Source organism: Spermophilus citellus (genome assembly GCF_964194105.1).
Source record: "Spermophilus citellus genome assembly, chromosome: 10".
NCBI classification, from domain to species: Eukaryota; Metazoa; Chordata; class Mammalia; order Rodentia; family Sciuridae; genus Spermophilus; species Spermophilus citellus.
This window is the reverse complement of record NC_138197.1, coordinates 85,329,570-85,350,911: the sequence shown is the minus strand read 5'-3', so window position 1 is coordinate 85,350,911 and position 21,342 is coordinate 85,329,570. Positions and strand designations below refer to the sequence as shown.

The following is a 21,342-nucleotide window of genomic DNA, read 5'->3' as shown; positions in this document are numbered from 1 at the left end:
TTATTTCTTAGCAGATACCAAAGCAATAAAGTTGAAAGAGGCATGGTTGTTGACTTTAAGAAACTCACAGATTTGGAGAAAAAGAAAATATCTATACACATAATTATAGCAGATAAGAAATGCCACCAAAAATGCATGTGCAAGATACAGTTTTTGAACAGAGAAAGGGATGGCTGACTACTGGGAAGGAGTCAAAGCACACCATATTTAATTGAGGCAGCAATACTTGAGGTGAGCATCTAAAGAAAAATAGAATCTTGCCAGACAAATGGTGGAGCTGGGAAGTATCCTATATGCAGAAAACAAAGGTTTGCATATAGAAAAATCTCAGAGCCTTTCTATGGAGTTGGGGGGTTAGCAGTGGTAAGAGAAGGGGACAGCACTGGTATTTACCAGTAATAAAACATCTTTCAGTTTCACATATGAATTTGGAATAACGTAAGTTTCCTATTTAGAGCAACCTCTATTTGCATGAGCACTGATTTGGAATAATGTCTTTATAAGAAGACAAGCTCAATGCATGATCCAAGCAAGTTGGCTAGCACTAGATCACATGGAGCATGTGAAGCTGACACTATAGGGATGGTGTTATGATTTGGATCTGAAATATCTCCCAAAGGATCCTGTGTTGATGGCTTCATCCCCAGTGCAGCAGTGTTCAGAGGTGGGGCTTTTGGGAAATGATTGGACAATGAGGGCTCTGATCTCATCAATGGGCTTATCCACCCATGGGCTGGTTCATAATTGGTGGCATAACCAAGAGGTGGTGGAAACACTAAGAGGCAAGGCCTAGCTGGAGGAAGTAGGTCGATGGAGGCATGCCTTTGAAGGGTACATTTTCCCCTGGACCCTTCCCCCTCTTTCTTCTTTTTCCTTCTACTTCTCCTACTTCTTCTCCTCCTCCTTCTTCTCCCTTTCCTCCCCACTCTTTTTTCTTCTTCTTTCTTATTCTCCCTCTCCTTCTTCTTCTTCATTCATTCTCTCCCCTCTCTCTCCAGCCTTCCAGCTATGAGATGAGCAGTTTTCCTTTACCATCCCTTCTACCATGATCTTCTTCTGACCATAGACTGAAACCATGAGCCAAAATAAATCTTTCTTCCACTAAGTTATTTTTCTCAGTTATTTTGTCACAGTGACAAGAAAAAAAACAACTACAACAGATGGTAATATCGAAAGACGCGGAATTCAGGTGAAACATATTGAATAACAGACTATCTCCTTTCAAAGTCCTCATCAAATAAAATAAAAAACAAATAAATAGTGATATAAAAGTTATATTATCTTGAATCAAATTTATCTATTGAATGTGCATCAAACATAGTGTTTTGAATCATCAACAAAGAGTCATAAAAATTAAATCCATATTAAGCCCAAAATCCTTATGTACTACTTTTAGATTTACTAACAATTAGTAAGGCCATATTCTTTGAACACTAAGCAATGAAGCAAAAAATATTATCAAAAGCAGAAATGGAAAATTTGGAAATTTAAAACTACTTTCCTAAAAATTATTGTATTCATAAGAAAATCAAAACTGCAACTATTTAAAATACAGTATAAAAACCTCTAGAGTCCAGCTAAATCTTTGATGAAAAAAATTTATAGCTTTAAATGTTTTAATTCTGAATTAGCAAAAGAAAAAAATATAAGATTTAAATATGTAGCATAGTGGTACACAAGAAATCCAATATAACCACTAAAATTTTTAGAAATAAGAAGAGACCTCACTTAAATCTATTTCATCCAAACCTCAGTAGTTAGCCACTATGCCTTGCTATACTAGTTTATAAAAGAAGCTGAATGTCTTTGTCCCCTTTACTTGCTTTTTTATAATATAGTAAGCTATTGTAGAGAAGGTTGCCTGATTTTTTAGGTCAACCTTGAATATGATCCAGACAGGTATAGATAGATAGATGGATCAATAGATAGATAACTGCAAAGAAGAAAGTATTCACAAATATTTGTCATTGTTCTCATCTCAATCTCGTGATGATAATTAAATGTCACTGTTTATTGAAAGCTATATTAAAAACTACAATGCTAACTGTTAGCATTATTGAGCTAGTCTCTTAAAAACTCAAAGTGGAAAACAAAGTGACATGGTTTGAATAAAGACAGGTGATTTTTGTCTAAACCTAAAAGATAATCACCTCATGCTTAAATATCAAGAGTTCTTTAACTCACAATCTGGATCTTAAGTTTAGCCTTGTTAGGCCACCTCAGTTAAATATGGAGAGAAATCCATGTGAATTTGTACAAAGGATCAAGTAATGTAAAATTCCATGAGAGGAAGAATTGTACCCCCTTTTTCATAACTATAACCTCAACATGTTGCATATAGTATGCTCAATAAATATATGTAGAATGAATAAGTAGAGGAAAAATCAGTATTTCTTATTTGTGATACTGAATTATGCCCAAATACAGATTCAATATTCATATCAAATGATTTATATTTGCTTTCCTTGTTCTTCCTTGTTACAAGACCTTTGAAAATAAAAGAAATGTAAAATGGCAAAACTAAACTGTGCAACAAAAAAGTATTGTCAACATATTCTCACACAAGAACTGAAAATCTTTTTCTAACTAATATTTCTTGAGGAAGGCTTACCATGTTAGACAAATTGTCTTATCTGTTAATAAGCTTTGAAAATTCAAGTTGCACAACATTTAAATTCCTCATTTCCTTTCAGCTTGTGGCTACCATAACAGCTCACTCAATTCTTCACTGCCCTTATGCTTTAACTGATTGTGTTCTTTGATTTCCTTACTCTGGTGTGTAGATTCCTTTTTAACTACAGATCCTAAAAGCGACACTAGCTGCTTTTTGTTCTTTGGAAGCTTTCCCCTCTCTCTTCAAGATAATTATATTCTGTTGTGCCTTTTATTATCGTGTCTTTAAGGATCTCCTAACCTTCTACACTTTCGGGCTTTATTTAATAGTGAGCTCCCGCCTCAACCCTCCACACTAAACCATGCTCATTAGGTTTCTTAATCCTCCATAATTTGCTTTCATGAAATCTTATACCTTTGAGTTGCTGTGTTCTATGAGCCCATTTCCTTAGTACAGCTATTCCAAGAAGCCCAGAATCAACAAGCACTAAACATAAGCTTATTCACTTTCTCGGCCAACATGACTCGAAAGGAAAAAAAAAGTCTTTGTTTTGAATGTTTATGGACCATGAAACGATACCATTTAACTTGGTATTTCATTTTCTCACCCAAACATTGCCTGAGATGGTGAAGACTACAAAATTAGCCCACAGACAGTCCTTAACATTGTTATTAACTTAGGAGCATCAGGTTTTTCTTAGAACAAAAATAACAATATCGTAATGCTATATTAGTGATCAGTAAATTCTAGCTATAGCTTTGCCTTCTCAGAATTTGGAAGAAGAGAAAAAAGTATTTTTCCACTTATTCTACAAAGTTCTGTTTTTTCAAGTGGTGGCGGTTTGTTTTGGGAGGAGGAGTTACTAGTGATTGAACCCAGAGGTGCTTAACCACTGAACTACATCCTCGGCCCTTTTTATATTTTATATTTTTGAGACAGGGTCTTGCTAAGTTGTTTAGGGCCTCATTAAGTTGTGAAGGTGGCTTTGAACTTGGGATCTTCCTGCCTCAGCTTCCCAAATTGCTGGGATTACAGGCGTGTGCCACCATGTCCAGCACTCAAATGGGTTATTTTCAAAAGATGTGTGCATGTTCTTGACCATAGAGCTAGCTAACTCTGGTCTTTTTCAGCAGCTCATCCTGTTTTCTCTTCCATTCTACTCTTTACTAACACCTTGGTTAATAGGGTATGTTAAAAAGAGCCAAGAAAGCACATATTTTCACTTTTTATTTTTAACTTCCTAGCAACCTTGGTTTAAAAAATAATCTTGGTAGTGGACTGAAAGAGTTAATGAAGTTTCCAAAGGTGCCTAGCTTACTCCAGCAAAGTTTACACTTCAACCCTGTGCATGTTAACTTGTGATCCTCCCCATCCAGATGATAGAAAGCAAAAGCCAGTAAGTTCTTTATTTAATTGGTTTGCATCCACACACTGACCTCCAGGGCTCTGTTTATATAGCCTATCATGCAATATGCTCCACAGTTCTCTGCTTCTTTCAAAAGCATGTTTCTCCTGAGATTTGATATATGGCTTTCATGTTTAATCACTACATTAAACTCAATGCTCTGCTTCCTCCAGCATCAACTAACTTCCCTTCTTGGGAGGTGGGGAGAAGAGCACAGCTTCTTGCTACTTTTGAACATAAAAGGAAGTCTGTTTTACTCTATTAGTAAAATCACCAGTTCCACATGATCTAGGCAAGCAACGTTATTATTACATCAACTAGGAGCTGGTGTTAAAATGGAAACCTTAAAAAAAAATTGTGGGTTTGCTGTTCTCAACTGGCAAAGCCAAAACCTTAGATGATCCAGTTATAAATCAACAGAAAAGGTTTTTAATCAGCATGTAACTCAATATATAGAGATCACAGCTATATAGCAACTAAAGTTTTAGCCAAACTAATTGTGAGGATAGAACATTCCTGAGATTCTCAGATCAGAATTAAATCAGTGCCTCTGCCTTGTGGTGAAAGGTTTTCTTAACAACACAATGCCCCATAAAAAGAATTTCCAAAGTTTCCTTAACTAAATGCTATGATTATTTTCATAATAATTTGTATGTGATCCATATTTCTAAGATAGATGATAACCTCTGAAATTAATTGACACTTTTCAATAAGTCAAGACAATCTATAATTTTCAGGTTTTTAAAAAATCATGTGAAATATATGTATTTTACTTTAAAATATTCTGAACAAAACTAGGGGAAACAAATATAATCAATTATTAATAAGTAAAATTTAGATGCTGGTTCTTTGGATGCTCATAATGTTATACCTCTATTTTCAAATGTGGTTGAAATTTTTCACTATAAAAATTTTTAACTTAAAAAAATACCAGGAGGTTGTCTGTGAACTTGCTTTTATAAAACAAATTGTTACAATTCTGATAGAAATTTTATATCATTTTCTATGTTGATCATTTGATACATATTAAACTGAAAAATTGTTTTTACCTGTGCAGGCAATGAAAACTTTCTTTCCTCCTGAATCTCTTTCCATACCCTGAAACTCCTTTGTACAAACTACAAATGTTGTGCAGTAGGCTCTGCATAAATTGGATACTTTCCTTTAAAATATATATTTCTCTGTGTGTGTATGCACACATATATGTATACACATATTTTATATGTGTATATATAAATACATGAAATTTGACTTTGAAATCCTTTCTTTTATGGCTAGTCACTGACCAGAGTATTTATTTTTTAAGGTTTCTTTTCTTAGTAAGATTGACATCATTCTTCATTTAGAAATCTTGCTTTGTTACAGCTGTATACAACATTAAACAGAGCCAGTTTACTTTCTTCTGTATTCAATGAACAATAGAAAATCTGAACCTATTAAAGTCATACATTTAATTGTTCCAATATGCTACCTTATTTCTAAGCAAAATTTGCATGAGACAAAATGCCAAAGAACAAACTTCTCGCTTCCTTTGTCATGATTTCTCATTCAATATCCAGCTAAAAGAGCTTTAAGAAAAATAATTACCTATTTCTTAATTTGAAACCATCTGAATTTCCTCTATATATAAACTCAAAATTAAAAGAATAAATAAACTTTTAATCAGTATTCCCCATAAGACTTTAAGAGTGCAGAACTTTGTAGTTCTCAAAGACATGCAGATGTTGTCCATGTAGACAGTAAAACAAAAAAATTAGGACTTGAAAAAAAACAAGACTCATGGACAAAATCTTTGGTTACTGTGAGTGAAAGATATGTGCACGTACAGATGTTATAACTATTTCCATGATAAATATTAACCTTCAGTATAAGAAGTTAGCAGCACACTTTAATTTGGATTTGAAAATTTAACATAAATTATCTGATTTTGACAATAGCTGCCTAATATTTCAGTTTTGTACACCATTTCCAGGTTTACCTTTGAAATGAACCTTATGGACTTTTTCCTTTTTAAAAGCTATATTCCAGATTCTGTGCCTTAAAACCAGTTTCTGGTTTGCTGTTTAGGAAAATTAAATCAGATCATAAGAAAGTAAGTTCTTAAATATTTTGTAACTGACTGGCAGAGATTCTTAAAAAGACATAATTTTTATGTAAAAACACATTCTCCATAAATTTTATTCATTTTTTTTACTTTTCAATTGTATTTATAAATTGTAAGTATTAACAAAATGAAAAAGACTTTTCACCATATTCTGAGTCACCTTCAGTTCAATAAAAGTCAAATAGCTGGTACAATGGCACCACATCTTTAGTCTCCAGATAGTTAATACTGTTTACCAAAACTGTTCATGTTACACTATCACTGTCATCTGTAATTCAGAAGACCTGGGACACACAGAATAAGAGGATTCCTGGAATCAAGATTCTCAACTTAGGTGAATTTGTTAACTTTAATGTATAAAATTCATAAAAAAAAGAGTCTCACCTAATTGAGGAAAGTCATAAAGCAATACAATAAAAGATGATGCTTATAAAGAAGAAAAGCTTGTTAGCTCCTTAATACCACTATCAAAAAGTATTTGTAGCACTTGGTTCCTTTGTGATATTAATAGGCAAAAATATTTTTAAGTTAAAACATAGTGGAACTCACACCAGAGTAAGAATGTTACTTTTAAACTCAACACGCTATATATTTTTCTGCAAATTATTTTCTCCTGGAATCAAAAACTAATGTTTATGTATTAATAGTTTATTAAAAGACATTAATTCTTGTAAAACTGAACATGAAACAATTTTTTATTTATAATTAAAGTAAATATCATCAAGAACTCTGAAGCAATAAATCTCAGAAGCAACAATAAGGACATAGTCAAACCTGAGGGTTACATGGCTACATCATGCTTTACAAAAAGAAACCAAAGAATGAACCTGATATGCCAGTTTGTGAGAATATAAATTTTGTCTTAATAGATATAAAACAACTGTTTAAGGTGATTTTCATTTTCCATAACCCCCAATAAAACATTTTTTTAAATACAAATTCATAGACAAATTCCATTTCTATTGACTGAAACTCATCATACTTTGCTGGATTAAATGCATCCATCACCCACATTTGCTGACAAATCACTTGTAGAGAATCTTCAAATTATTCAAGATGCTTTTTCCATGGAGAAAATAATATTCTATTTTGAGCAAAAAGTATGTACGACCCCCTCCTCTGCTTTTAAACTGAAACTCTGCAGATATAGAACACTTAATGCTTATTGCAGAACTATGAAGAATCCCAAAGTGAACATCTCAAATTATGATTTGAAGCAGCCAATAGCTCTGCTTTGTGGTGGGGCTCATGTTTTGAAAAGAGACTGCCCAGTCTGTTTAAAATCAAAATGGTTCTTGATCTGATGAATTACTCCTCAGAGAATAATGTAAATAAAATATAGCCAGAATAACGTTATTAATGTAAACATACCTGAACCGGAGTCAAATTTGGTTTCTGACCTGCAAAGTGAAAAAAAAAATTTAGAATATAAAAATAGTTTGTAAAATAACAATAGTTATTTCATGGAAGGGGGGTGTAATAGTTATAGATTGTAAAATAACAATAGTTATTTCATGGGAGGGGGGTGTAATAGTTATAGATTTCTGTATGTTGACCAAGAAGTAAAATGTAAATATAAAATTTATATTTTTAAAATGTAAATACACAATTTACATTTCTAAAATGTAAACATATATTTATTTTAACCATTTTCAGTGCATGCATTAACCTAGGTCCCCTAAAAATGCACAAATCAATACAGATAGCACAGTATGAAAAATGACACCAACATTTTAGTTTTTTTTTAAAGAAACAGGATAAATTGTGTTTTTTAAAAAGCACCCAACCTTTCAGATTAACTTGCTTCAGTAATATAATAAAGTAATAAAAACCCAGATTTATAATTATTCTTTTTACTTCATTATTCAAGAGTTTCAACTATTAATACCAAATAATTTCACTCAGTTCTTAGCACATAGCAAATGAACCTAGTAACCCCATACATTTAATAAGGAGAAAAAAAACTGAGCCCTTGTGGGAACATTATGTTTCAGATATAGGTTAATACTGGTTGTAAATTCAGAAGCCTTTGAAGCTCTCAGATCGGCTGTGGGAAAACTTCTGTTGGGTAATTACTCTCAAGATGCTGCTGATGTGCTGTCAAGCAGAATTAACCCTATGACTAGGCCTATCTACACAGGCTACTATAAGACAGCATTGTCTATATCTAGCTCTCAAACCAATTAGTGGGCATGCTCCAGTCGGATTTATATCACACATTAACAATCAATAGTATATATGTTCACAGCTGCCATAGCAAGATACAAGAAGCAAGCAGCAGGAGTCCTGTTAAAGGATGTTACATTGACAGAGAAGATTTTTATTCCTAGGGAAATGTAGTTAACTAACTGGGAAAGGAGATTTCTTTGAAATTATGCCAGAGTACCAAAGCACTTTTGGAAGCAGTGGCTTTCTTCACCTAAATTAGTTTCAAGAAGTCATCAAAGAGGGGGAGGGAAGATAAGCAAGAGGCTTCTTTCATCATAAAAATTCATTTTCTCAAGTACTCCCAAATAGTTTCAGCTGATACTTAAACATATTCAGTATGTGTGTATATATATATATATATATATATATATATATACACACACATACTGAATACACACACACACACACACACACACACACCTGCACCCATGGTTTTCAACCACTGTAATCCAGGTCCACTTCTTCCAAGTCCAATCCTCATCTCAGTTCCTCTCTCTTCCAGGTCCCTTTCTCTTTGAAGATGCAACCCCATTTTGTCCTCTCTGATTCTGGAAAGCTTTACCTCAAGCCTACCACCATGATTTCACTAAGGCTGATGGCAACTCTAATTGCTCTTACCACACATTATCTAGCTGGCTTCCTTATCTAGGTCCCCCACTAGACTATAACCTTGGCTTATTAACCTCTGTAGGCAGGACATCTAAACAGTGCCTGATTCATGTGTTTAGATGTCTGTTAAGAAAACTTTTGCAAGTATAATATACATCCCTTGTCCTCCTTTCCTATATAAAACCAGAGGATTCCTTTCTTCTGAGGTTCTCTTCATCTATGTGCTAAAATGCACTCTTCTATCTGCCTTGAAGCCAAGCTGTATGAATTATTATTCCTTCTCTCTGTCATTCTCCAATATCTGGACCTCTACAGCTTCCTCTTTCCTTCAGCATATAAGTACTCCAGAATATTTTTTTAAAGTCTTCCTTTAAATCTTTTTGTTTTGTTATCCCTCATGTCCTCTGGCTTTACAATCAAGTTTACTGTAAAGCCAAGTTTACCAGCTTCACAGCTATATCCTATGTCATCTGTCTTCCTTCTCTGACTTCCCAACATAGTCACACCTCCAGCAACTACAATTGTCCCTTGCTAAGGCTTATCCATGACTTCCTTACTTAAAATGCAGAAGCCTTTTTATAGTCCCTATTCTAGGAATCTCTTGCTCCTCGGACATGCAGGTACTTCTTTCCAGTGTGCGTTTGGTAGCATCTTGCCTGCTCCCTGAACCTCTCAACCACTGTGCTCCTCCCTCGGTTTATTCCATGGCATGGGGCTTGGCATGGAATTCCCCAGACTGTGTGGCACTGACACTGCATTCCGTGAGGTGCAGAATGGGTCTCAGAATGTATTTTCATATTCCCAACACTTAGCACAGCACGAGAGTTCATGAAAATTTGTAGTAAGAATTAATCCATGAACAAATAAATCTATACATTAACAGAAAGCCAAAAGCAAAATATAATGACAAAATCTACAAAATAGCTATTTTGAGATATGAAAACTCATGTCAGAAAACTTTTATTTTTCAAGCCATCTTATCTTCTTCAGGAATTGGTAGTCAACATAATATGAGGAAGTCAATATGATCAAGTAATACAGACAGGAACAAATAAACAGCAAGGGCAAAAAAGAATACAAAATCACATGGAATGCACAAGAAAGGCAAAGAGAGATGTTCATTCATTTATTCGAAATCCATTTCTTGTGTGCTTATTTTCAGTGACGTACTATGCTAGATGGTAGAGATAAAAAGGCAAAAAATATTGAATAAGATGCATAAATATAGTTGTCTCTCCAAAAGGCACCCACTTTACTCCTTGACTACATATTCACATCTAAGCTTAAAACTATACAACTGTTTTGTTGTTTTGGTTTTGATAATCACCAAAAGATGGTGATAATAGGACAGACCCTTATTGATTTCTATCATCCATTATCCCCTTTTTAAATTTAGAAATAGAATATCTGAGTTTTAAATGGTCACATGGCTGCCTAGGTAGGAGTTTTTCCACACTACTTCCCACCTCTCTTATGGCTAGTTTTGACCATGTGACCTAATTACATTGCACCAGCCTACCCACCTTAAAGGTTCCAGCACATGAACACTGACACACTAGAGACCAAGGTTCTGGCATATGAACCTTTGCGGGATACCCTCAAACCATTCCCAAACCATAGCAAGACTTAAACTGAAGTTTCCAAATATTTAAACTTGTAAAAGAAGGTTTCATGAATTTTAAACCAGAATTCAATTCTTTTATTCATTCTTATCATACTTTTTAAATAATAAAAATATTTAATAAAATATTCATTTGATAAGTTACAGATTCTCAAAAGAGGGAAGTTTTAGTCATTTAGTCATTTTAGATTTGTATATTCCTGGGTAAATTTATAAAACTACTGTTTTCTACTTCAGAGAACAACCCATTATCTATGAAAGTTCTATGTGTATTACCATTATCTATGAAAGTTCTATGTGTATTGAAATAAAAATGTTTATTTTTACTTACTTATTTTATTGTCTCTCTTGGGGAACAAAGTCTCAAAGAACATTGTTATTTGCTTAATGTTCAATTGTTTCAAAAAATTTAAAATGTGAATAGCATAAGTATGAACTATAGATTAATAGAATTAATGTTTCAAAAGTTTCAGACAACATGTAAAAAAGTGAGCTTGCTATTCTGTTTGATTTCAATTAACGATTCTAGCTGCAGAAAATTATTAGAGACAAGAAGCAGGAGTGACAGATTGACTTTGCCTATAAATTCATTATACACAGCAACTCAGTGGCAAATTTTTCTAGGACAATCCCAGTCAAATAATCTATTCAACTGTCCCCTTCAAACATGGAAATTTTTTGAAAATCCCAATATTTCAGGATCCTACTTGTAAGTCTAAGAATTTCGTCCTACCCCTAGAAGTAATTCAAAGACCTTCACAGGGCCAGAGACTAGTAATAACAGCAGTGAATATTTATGTGCCTTTTTAAAGTTACATAAACACAATACGCTTCCCCTGCCTGGAATGCTCCCATCCTCCCTGCCTAGCATACCTTAACCCCTTTGCTACCTCACTTCTGAAAATTTTTCTACAGATTAGCTTAATCATCTTTGAAAGAGTGGCCAGTCTAGGTTAAATATCTTCTTTCAAAGCACCAGTCACTCCTTCCTTGTGATTCTACATTTGTTCATATGGTTATCTGATCATACTAAAAGAGTTTAATAATAATATTTAGATACTATTAGTTACCTACCTAATATCCATTCTAGTTTCCTCAATAACATGATACCAATTTTTGAAGGGCACTAAAAATATAACTATCCCAGAGATGAATCATAATTGGGCTAAGCCAATAATTGTAATCCTTTTTATGTCAGTGACTGGATCCAGGATAAGCATTTACCCCAATTCTGAGCGGTGAGCAGTACTGAGAAGGCCTCTGCTGGTAGTTCTTAGAAAAGTCATTCTTTATGGAAAAGAGATGGGTGACTTAGGGAGAAGGCCCTTCTTCTACTCTCTCCCTCTTCTCAGCCATTGAGGTTACCATGTAAGAATACATAAACAATCTTGCAGCCCTGAGTAATGTCGCCCTAGAACCAGGACATCATTCCAATTCCAGATCAGTCTTTTTCTGGAGCTCTTACTAACAGTGAGCTCTAGCATTGTCCAGCCACTGTTACTTGGACATTTTTGTCCTTTTAATCCAAAGTACTCTAATAGATATTCATATCATAGCACTAAATTATGTGCTTATTTACTGTGCTTAAAACTTAGGCCACAATTTTATATTTTGATAATAACAATGCTCTAGATATAATAGACAAAAACTACAAACAACAGTAAATTTAATGTTTAAAGACACATTAACTACAACTAAAAACTAAAAAAAAAAATCAAAGATGTCCATCAACTACATAATTTTTTAAAACCCAAAAGCATAAATCAGAAAACCCCAAAAATTTAGAAATTAAGATAATCATGAGCAAAAGAGAAGCCAGAACTCAGCCAAGCCACTTTGAAAACATGATACAATTACAACTTCTATGATGAATCATGTGGTTTAACAAAATATTGCTTTATATGTCTTTTAACTTTCATGTGAAAATCAAATTTATGGTTGCTTGGTTAAGAAATATTACTAAAATAAAGCATGCCAAAGTCTTAAAGTTTGCCAATATTAAAAAGAAATAAATCATATTCAAAGGAAAAGTCTAAATTCATTATAAGAAAACTATTATCTGAAAGAACAAATTAAGACATAAAAATTATCAAAAGATACTAAAAAATGACACTGTTTAAACTATATTTATTTAGAAGCTGTGTTTAGTATCCTTTTTTTTCAACAAATATTTATTTAAGCTTTTAGGAACAAGACTCTATGCTAGACACTGGAGATCTAAATAGTAAACAAACAGGTAAAAATGTGGATGTGTGACCGATGTGATTCTGCAACTTGAATTTGGGGTAAAAATGGGAGTTCATAACCCACTTGAATCAAATGTATGAAAGATGATATGTCATGAGCTTTGTAATGTTTTCAACAACCAATTAAATAAAAAACAGGCATACTCTTTGTTCACAATGAGGTAATGATCATGGAAAAGATAGAAGGAATAGATAGACCCGAGCTACTTCCCAGCTCTTCTACTTTTTACCCTATATGACTTTAGAGAAGTATGATTATCATTCTACATCTCTGTTTTACTGCCTATAGAATAGAGTAATATATTTTCCTTTTAAAACTTTGGGGTAGAATAAATGAGAATAAACAAAATGCCTAGGACAGCTCCTGATACATATTAGAAATTGAGTTTTGTCTAAGCAAAATAAATTAATTAATAAAGTTGACCTATGGCTGCAAGTAAAATTACTAATATTTTGTCAAATTAAAAAATAGCATGATAGTATAGAAAGAATTATTACTCTTTTTGATATCTCACATAGGTGCAACATAAATGATACAGAAAAATAAGAGGATAGTGATAAAAATAACTGAAGAAAATGGAAATGTTTAAAAGGAAAAGCAAATAGAAAATAATAAGAATAACCCCATTACACAATATTGAAAAGAATTCTTATTTGTTCTTAAAACGTAAATTAACATTCTCAACTAAAACAGTAGCACAATGCACTTGAAAGCACAAGGGAATAAGAATCAGGAGACCTGGATTCTCCAAATTATTTAATGTGTGAGCTTCATTTTCCTCACTGACAAAATGAGGTTATTTAAAGTAAATCAATGTTGCCTCAAACTAACTCATGGATAGATAAGCTACCTAGGTTTCTTTTCTGCAGTTCCCAGGAATGAAGAACAGGAGAAATGCAGATGTGAAAACGAAAAAAAAAGTTGAGTTGAGGTGATAAAAATTTGGATGTATAAAACTTGAAACTATAGATGGATTGTGAAGAAAAAAATAAATAATTCTTAAGCCAGTTTTGGCTTCCAGTTTCTACAATTCTCCTCTACACCAAGTTAATACTACCTTTTCTGAATTCCAGTATCATTTCCTGCCTACATAATTATGTTTCCTTCAAAATAATTTAATGCTTCCTTGTGCAACTCCAGAGAGAATAAAGCTTTTAGAGTCCAGACCCTTTATCTATTGAGAATAAATTCAAAGATGCTAAAGAAACAGCTTTAAAGAGAATACAACATACCTTCATGTTGTAGGTTGAATTTCTGCCCACCACCATCACCACCACACACAAATTCCTATGTTGATGTTCTAAGCTCTAGTACCACAAAATGTGACTGAATTTGGAAACAGGGCTTTTAAAAGGTAATTAAATTAAAGTGAGATTTTTTGATTTGACCCTAATCCAACATGGGTGCTGCCCTTATAAGAGGAAATTAGGATGTATATAAAGAGAGAAGACACACAATGTGAAGACACAGGGAAAACAGAGAATCTAAGTCAAGGAGAAGAGCTCAGAAGACATCAGACCTGTTGACATTTTGATCTTGGACTTCTAGCTTCAAAAACTGTAAGACAGCAAAATTCTGTTAAGACTTCCCAGTCTGTGACACTTTATTATAGTAGTCCTAGCAAACGCAATTATTTTTTCTATAGTTACATATTTCACAACCTCACACCTCTAATAAAAGCCAAAAATCAGTTTTAACACATATCTCTACCCTATATTTTAGTCAGAAATAGAACAAGAGAAGTTACAGCTAGAAGGTTAGGGCCAAATGCAACTACTGGCAAATTCCAACATTTAAAAAGACAGCAAAAGAAACTCAAAAGCAACACAGAGCTGGAGCATTTTTCCGTGACAGCTTCTAGGGAGGTCAATGCATATGAGAAAAGCAAAGGAACTCATGCTCTACATTGTATAGAACTCTGTAGGAATCAGAGGCCAAGGAGAGTCTTAACATAAATTATTAGGGCTTAATTGCACTATTGTTTTATAACACAGTTAAAAAATTAATATTCATAATACCAACTATGTCATGAAATTAACCAATAAATTAAGGGAAATTATGCCTTTTAGTAACATAGGTAAGTATGTTTTTTAGATAAAATTATACAAAAACATTAATAATTTTAGGGTTAAAATAGAAATTTTTGTTTGCCTAGAGAATTTATTTATTCAGAGCCCTTTGTTTTCTGGATATCACTATATACAAACAGAAGTAGTAACACAAAATTAAGAAGAGAAAGATAAATGAAGAGTAAAGAGACATGGAGAAAAGATCTGATTTACAGTCTTAAGCTTGCTCTGTTTTTATGAAATTCTAAAAGTATTTAGGCCTTAAAAGTCAGTTGTGCTTTTTATTTGTAAAGTAAATTAACAATATCTGTTATTCCATATAGCTATATTGAGAACAAAATGAATCATAATTGAAGCACAGGAAAAGATTATAGGAATGAATTTTCATTGAAATTTTTCATATTGTAAAATTCAATAATTAAACTGAATACAGGAACTAATTTTCATGAGATTTCATTCATTACTTTAAAATCTAGCATTTCTAGTTGGAACAATTAAAATGTGGCCTATGGCAAAGTTTTAAAAGCAAAATGTGTGAGAAAGTCATTCTTCTTCTATTCAACATATTTTGCATATGGACCATGTACAAGCACTGTTCTAACTCTAGGATACATAGAGACTGACAGACAAGGTTCCTGCTCCCATGCATTTCACACTCTGTTCAGGAGAGTCAGATAGTAAACAACCACATAAGTCACATTCTTGCAGACAGAGACTGAAATAAAGTGCCTGCTGTGAATAAAATCTATAGGGGTAATGGGACAGAAAGTTCCTAGGGTGGGTAAGTAAAGGAGGCTTTGTTAAATAAATGTTCATGGATATGCTTTCAGAGATGACATGTCTGCTGACACATGAAGCATAGGAGCACATAATGTAGAGCAAAACAGAACCTTTGGTAGAGATTTCAAATGAAAGGGAAAATGCACAAGCTGAAGCTTGGCATATTACAAATAAAAAAAATAAAGAAAAAAGGGAAAGGGGTAGGGAAGGAAAGAGAAAACAAAGGTCAAGGTGTTTGAAAGGAATGAATGAGAGAGAATGATAAGAGATGAAATCATAGGAGTAGACAAGGGCCAGATCACAACTCTAAAAGCCACTGTAAGAAATTGTGTTTTTTACAGATATGAGGATAAATCATCAGAAATAAAAAAGAACAAATTGGGCTGGGATGTGGCTCAGTGGTGAAGCACCTGCCTAGCATGCATGTGGCACTGGGTTTGAACCCCATTTCACTGACGAAAAAAAAAAGAACATATTGTTATTGTAATCTAATTTCAGGTCTTTTTTTCTTTTTTTGTGGTGCTGGGGATTGTACCTAGGGCCTTGTGCTTACAAGCACTCTACCAACTGAGCTGTATCCCCAGGCCCCTGATATTTTACATTATTTAAACCTTCACCTTGCTATGTGGAGAATATACTACCCTGGGACAAAAACCGTATATTTTCACAAAAAAATTCATATATGTGGATATGTATATTCTAACTCTAACCCTGACCCTCATGCTAACCCTAAACTTAGTCCTAGGCCTGAAACAGCTTCTACCATGAAAGTCTTTTTGTACAAAATGCACATATTTCAATGCATATTTATACATGCATTGACATATAATATTTATATATTCACACAAAAATTTGCATATATGTTCATATATACTCTTTTACATATGTATGCCCTATATTTTATCCAAGCAATATCTATGCATTTGTCTCTAATATTTCTATATACAGATACATGTTACAAATGTCTCATGTATATTTTCACAGGTATATTCATATAAACATTCATATTATATATATTCATATTTATGGATACATATGTTCTAACCCTAACCCTAACACTAACCTTACCCTCTCTCTCAGTCCAAATCTTAACACTGGCCCCACATAGGATCTCAGATTTAAATTTTTTTTCTTCTATTTTGTTTTTTATTCATGAAGATACTAAAAGTTTGCTTTGTAATACTTTTAAGTTCTTCAGATAATCCTAAGAATCACTAACCTTGATGGCATTCCTTTAAAGCAAAGATAACCTCTCCATTTAAAATAAGAAAGCATCCCATCTTTCTAATTATCCCAAAGTCTTTATATTAGTCATTTCCAAAGTCATTTTTTACCCAATGAAGTAGTAAAAAGTTTTCCCTCATGTTGAATAAAATTCCACATTGAAAAGTTTTTACAAATCACTGTTATAAAATTATTTTTTGTGGGAAGCCCTTAACTAAACACCAAATAAGTGAAAATCCATCAGAAAAGACCCAGTCCCAGGGTAAAAAATAATGGATTTACCACATTCTTGATGAACTCATTAAAACTATTGTTTCATTTTACATCTGTATTGAAATAAATAATAAAACTTAGTTTGCAAGACTTACTGAGATGGGCCAGCAAACCACCTAAAAAGATTCATCAATAAAAGATAAATTTCATCTTTTTTTCAGCGAAATTACACTCCATTAGTCCCCATCCCCATTTCTCCAGCAAAACTCATTGGAAAGACAAAAACATAAGGTCAAAAAGCCTTGCCTCAATCTGAAAACCATGAAGAGAAGTTCACCAGAGGGTCTAAACACACGTTGTCAGGGTCAGTGGAGAGCATTTATGGAGTGCTCACTACGTGCAAAGCACTTTACTTTAAGGAAGGGGGTCTTTAAAACAGCCATAATTCAGCCCATAAAGCCCTTTATAGTTTAAGATCAACAGTTTGAATCTTGATCAAGAGCAAATGGTAGCTGATTCATACTGAAGGATGCAGGTGTAATTGGTCAGTCAGTGCTGCTCCGTTTCTGAAGCTGAATGAGTCTTTGCAGTCTGTGTAAACTCCACCTTCTGGGTGGTCTTCCAGAGCAATCTCAAAGAAGGCACACCACAGAGGTACCAGAGTTAATTTATGCTTGTGTAGACTATGAGTCATACGACTGCCATTAACACTACATACTTAAGTGAGTACATAGAAGTAAAATGTGCAAATCTCCAGCAGTATAAAGCCAACTTTCCTTACAGTAGAAAAACTGCAACTGAAATGACCACTGAAAAACAAATCAAGACATGAATTCACAAAAGCATATTTTGTTCCAAGTACAATGTAAGGTAATAAACATAAAATATAAACAGCAGAAAGGAGCACAGACTACAGCTAGCTAATTCATGATCATGAAATATAGGACTGAAAACCATAGTTATCTAGTTTGATGATAATGGAATTTTCTTTCCTTTGTCTACTCTCTGGTTATGGTACCAAGCAGTAAAAGGTTCAAATTGTTGAAACAATAGCAACACTAATAAGAGCTGCCAACTATTGAACTCCTATTCATGGCAAGAGTCCTTGACACACATATACAAGCAAACAAACTGGCTAATTCCCCAAACTGAAAATCAAAAACTCATCTCAGAGATGGACAGTTGTTAATCTTAAAAAATGTTCCATTGGGGCTGTGGTTGTAGTTTAGTGGTAGAGCACTTGCCTAGCATGTATGAGGCACTGGGTTCAAACCTCAGCAACATAAAAAAATAAACAAAGGAATAAAAATATACAATAACCAAAAATTTTCCCAAAAGTTCCATTGCCTATCTCCCAAAAGAAGAAAAATCAATCATTTTTACTAAAGCTTATTCTAGCTGTTCTTTAAGTCTTTTGCTCAATTCTAGCATTGTGAATGTATCTCTCATTACACTTTTTTCAGTTTAATAAAAAAAATTAAACTCTATTTCTAAAGTCTGCCTTCCCTCCAACTATGAGGGATTGGCCCACCTCTCCCTTGTTTAACTGTATCTACCTAATCACAGTAAGTATATTTTACTACCATTTCTTCATTTAGGTTTGTGGTTTGAAAATATATCATATCCCAACATCTCCATAATCTCTCACTACTTCTTCTACTGAAATTGTTTTCTAATATTGCCAAACCAAATGCCTGGTTCTTTGAGTCTATACAGCATCCCATAGCCCTGTGCATTCCTTCCATATGTACTCAACTTAAATACTCTCCTGGTCTACATTAGCATTTTCCAGTGTGTTTTGTCAGGAATATTAGACTCACAATATGTTCTTCAATTAAGAAAAATTATGTGGTCAAAAAATTTTGAAAATGCTACTTATTCTATTCCACTCCTAGAACTCTACAATGAACCATAGTGTGTTGTGGGCTTTTTTTTTATGATATGGCAATCCTTTAACTCATTTTAATTCAATATTTACCAATAAGAAATCCTTTTTTTCTTTCCAAGCAATGGTACTCTTTCTTTGTACATAACACATATTAACATGCTATGAAACTAGCTTTATGTAGGAGTAAATATTCTAATGAAACTGTTAAATATTTAGTAGCACACACTTAAGGGAATAATGACATACCTGAAATTTTAGGTTAAAACCCCAAATTGATCAGGCTTCCAAAATTAAATTCATCATCTTTTCTCCTAATTTAGATTTTAAACATCAAGTTAATATTTTTTTAAAAATGTTTATTTTTTAGTTGCAGTTAGACACAATACCTTTATTTATTTTTATGTGGTGCTGAGGATCAAACTCGGGTCCTCGAATATGCTAGGTGAGTGCTCTCTGCTGGGCCACAACCCCAGCCCCTCAAATCAATCTTTTTAATAACAGCTTTCTCATCTATCTGACATTCAGGCAACTGATACATCTTCTCAGCTCTCACAGCCTGTTTTTTTGTAGTATGTTTAATATTGCTACTGACATTATCCTAAGACAGATCTTTCTTAAACTTCATCTAGACCAATGGTAATCAAGCATAAGAAATGTAGGAGAGGATCTTTAAAACAAATAAACAGACAAATAAAAATAGATTCTAGGCTCCACTACAATCTTGCTAAATCAGAACTTTATGCAAAACTTTGGAATATGTGGTTCTAATGAACAGCTAGATTTGCAAACTACTGAAGCATACCATGACAAGTCCAGACTTTTCCATTTCAGCTAGTATTTTCAGTTATCTTCTATTATCTGTTCAAAGTGACATGGTACTGAGTCTCCTAACTATCAGTTGTTCTATCTCTGTGCTTCATTATGTCCATTAACCTTTTAAATTGAAGGCCTCATATTGAACCATCGAGCAGATATAGGCTAATCAATTTGTGAGAGATCTAGACTGTCAATTACCTATCGTATCTTCCGTTTTTCTAGATTTCTCTTTATGCTAGACAAGCACAATCACTCTCCTCCCTGATCCATCCCTTGTAGCAAATTACTACTAGTTGTCACTAACAATCTTGCAATTACCACCAGAATGCAACCACTCAGCAAACAGGAAGAAACTTCCCAGAATTCTAAAGCATCACTTACCTAAATTATATCTAGTTTCTATTTTGTTTTGGGGTTTTTTTCTTACATACATGACAATAGTGGAATGCATCACATTCATAATTATCCATTCACAGCACAATTTTTTGTAACTCTGTATATAAAGTATGTTCACGCCAAATTATGCCATTATACATGAGCTCCCTTTTTTTTCATTTCAATTCTTAATACACCTTTATACCACACTTTATCATATCTCTGTTTGTATATAAGGTATGTTGACACCAAATTCACATCTTCATACAAGTATTTTGTATAATGATGACCGTCTCCTTCCACCATCCTTGCTATTCCCTTCTCTCTCCCTTTCCCTCCCCCATCCCTATTCCCTATCTAGAGGTAATTTTCCACCCATGCTCTCCCTCCCTACCCCACTTTGAGTCACTCCCCTTATATCAGTGAAAACATTTGGCATTTGTTTTTTTGGGATTAGCTAGTTTCTATTTTGAATAAGCAATGTGCTTCCCTTTCACTGATGAACTTCAGTTCTGACAGCTGCTATTTATACCAATCCTTACACTATTTTGTTATTAATGCTTCACATTTATAGTAATTTTTTTCCATTTACAAAACATGTCAAGATTATGAACTTGATCCTCTCAGAAGTTCTTGTGATATGGGTATTAGACTCATCTTAACAAATGAAGAAATTAAGGCTCCTAGAGGTTAAGTAGCTTATTCAAAGTCACACACAGTAACGTAGGGAAAGATGTGACTTTAACCTTGCTTGTATTAGACCTTAATCATAGCTTTCTCCACTTCAAAATCCAAGTATAGTTACTCGGCCATCATCAGAATATTAGAACCAATTAGCATCAGAGTGTGATAGCTACCAGATGGTGAATTACTTAGTAAAAGGACTAATCAGCCAGAATACAGGGAAGCCTTATGATATAAGAGCTAGGGAAGGAGCCAGACAGACCCTCTTTCCATCTCTTACTACCAGTATTCCCTTGAGTAAATAACATCAGCTTTGATAATTCTATTTAAGTTAAAAAAAACAAAGAGATAATTTTCTTGAAATTGATTAGCATAGTCCCTGATATATGATAAGTCCTCAATCAATGGCTGCTTTAAAATATCCCCAAATGCAAGCATGATAAACAGTTCATAAAATACATCTACTTGGAAATAAATACAATCTT

The 21,342-nt window shown here is 33.5% G+C and overlaps 1 protein-coding gene across 1 annotated transcript in view; it reads right to left on the bottom strand.

The window, feature by feature from the left end:
* MSRB3 (methionine sulfoxide reductase B3) overlaps positions 1–21,342 on the bottom strand; it is a 192,773-nt gene that overhangs the window by 86,544 nt on the left and 84,887 nt on the right. The window contains 1 exon segment of the mRNA XM_081311516.1: positions 7,495–7,523. Coding sequence (XP_081167642.1) covers positions 7,495–7,523 — 29 coding nt within the window.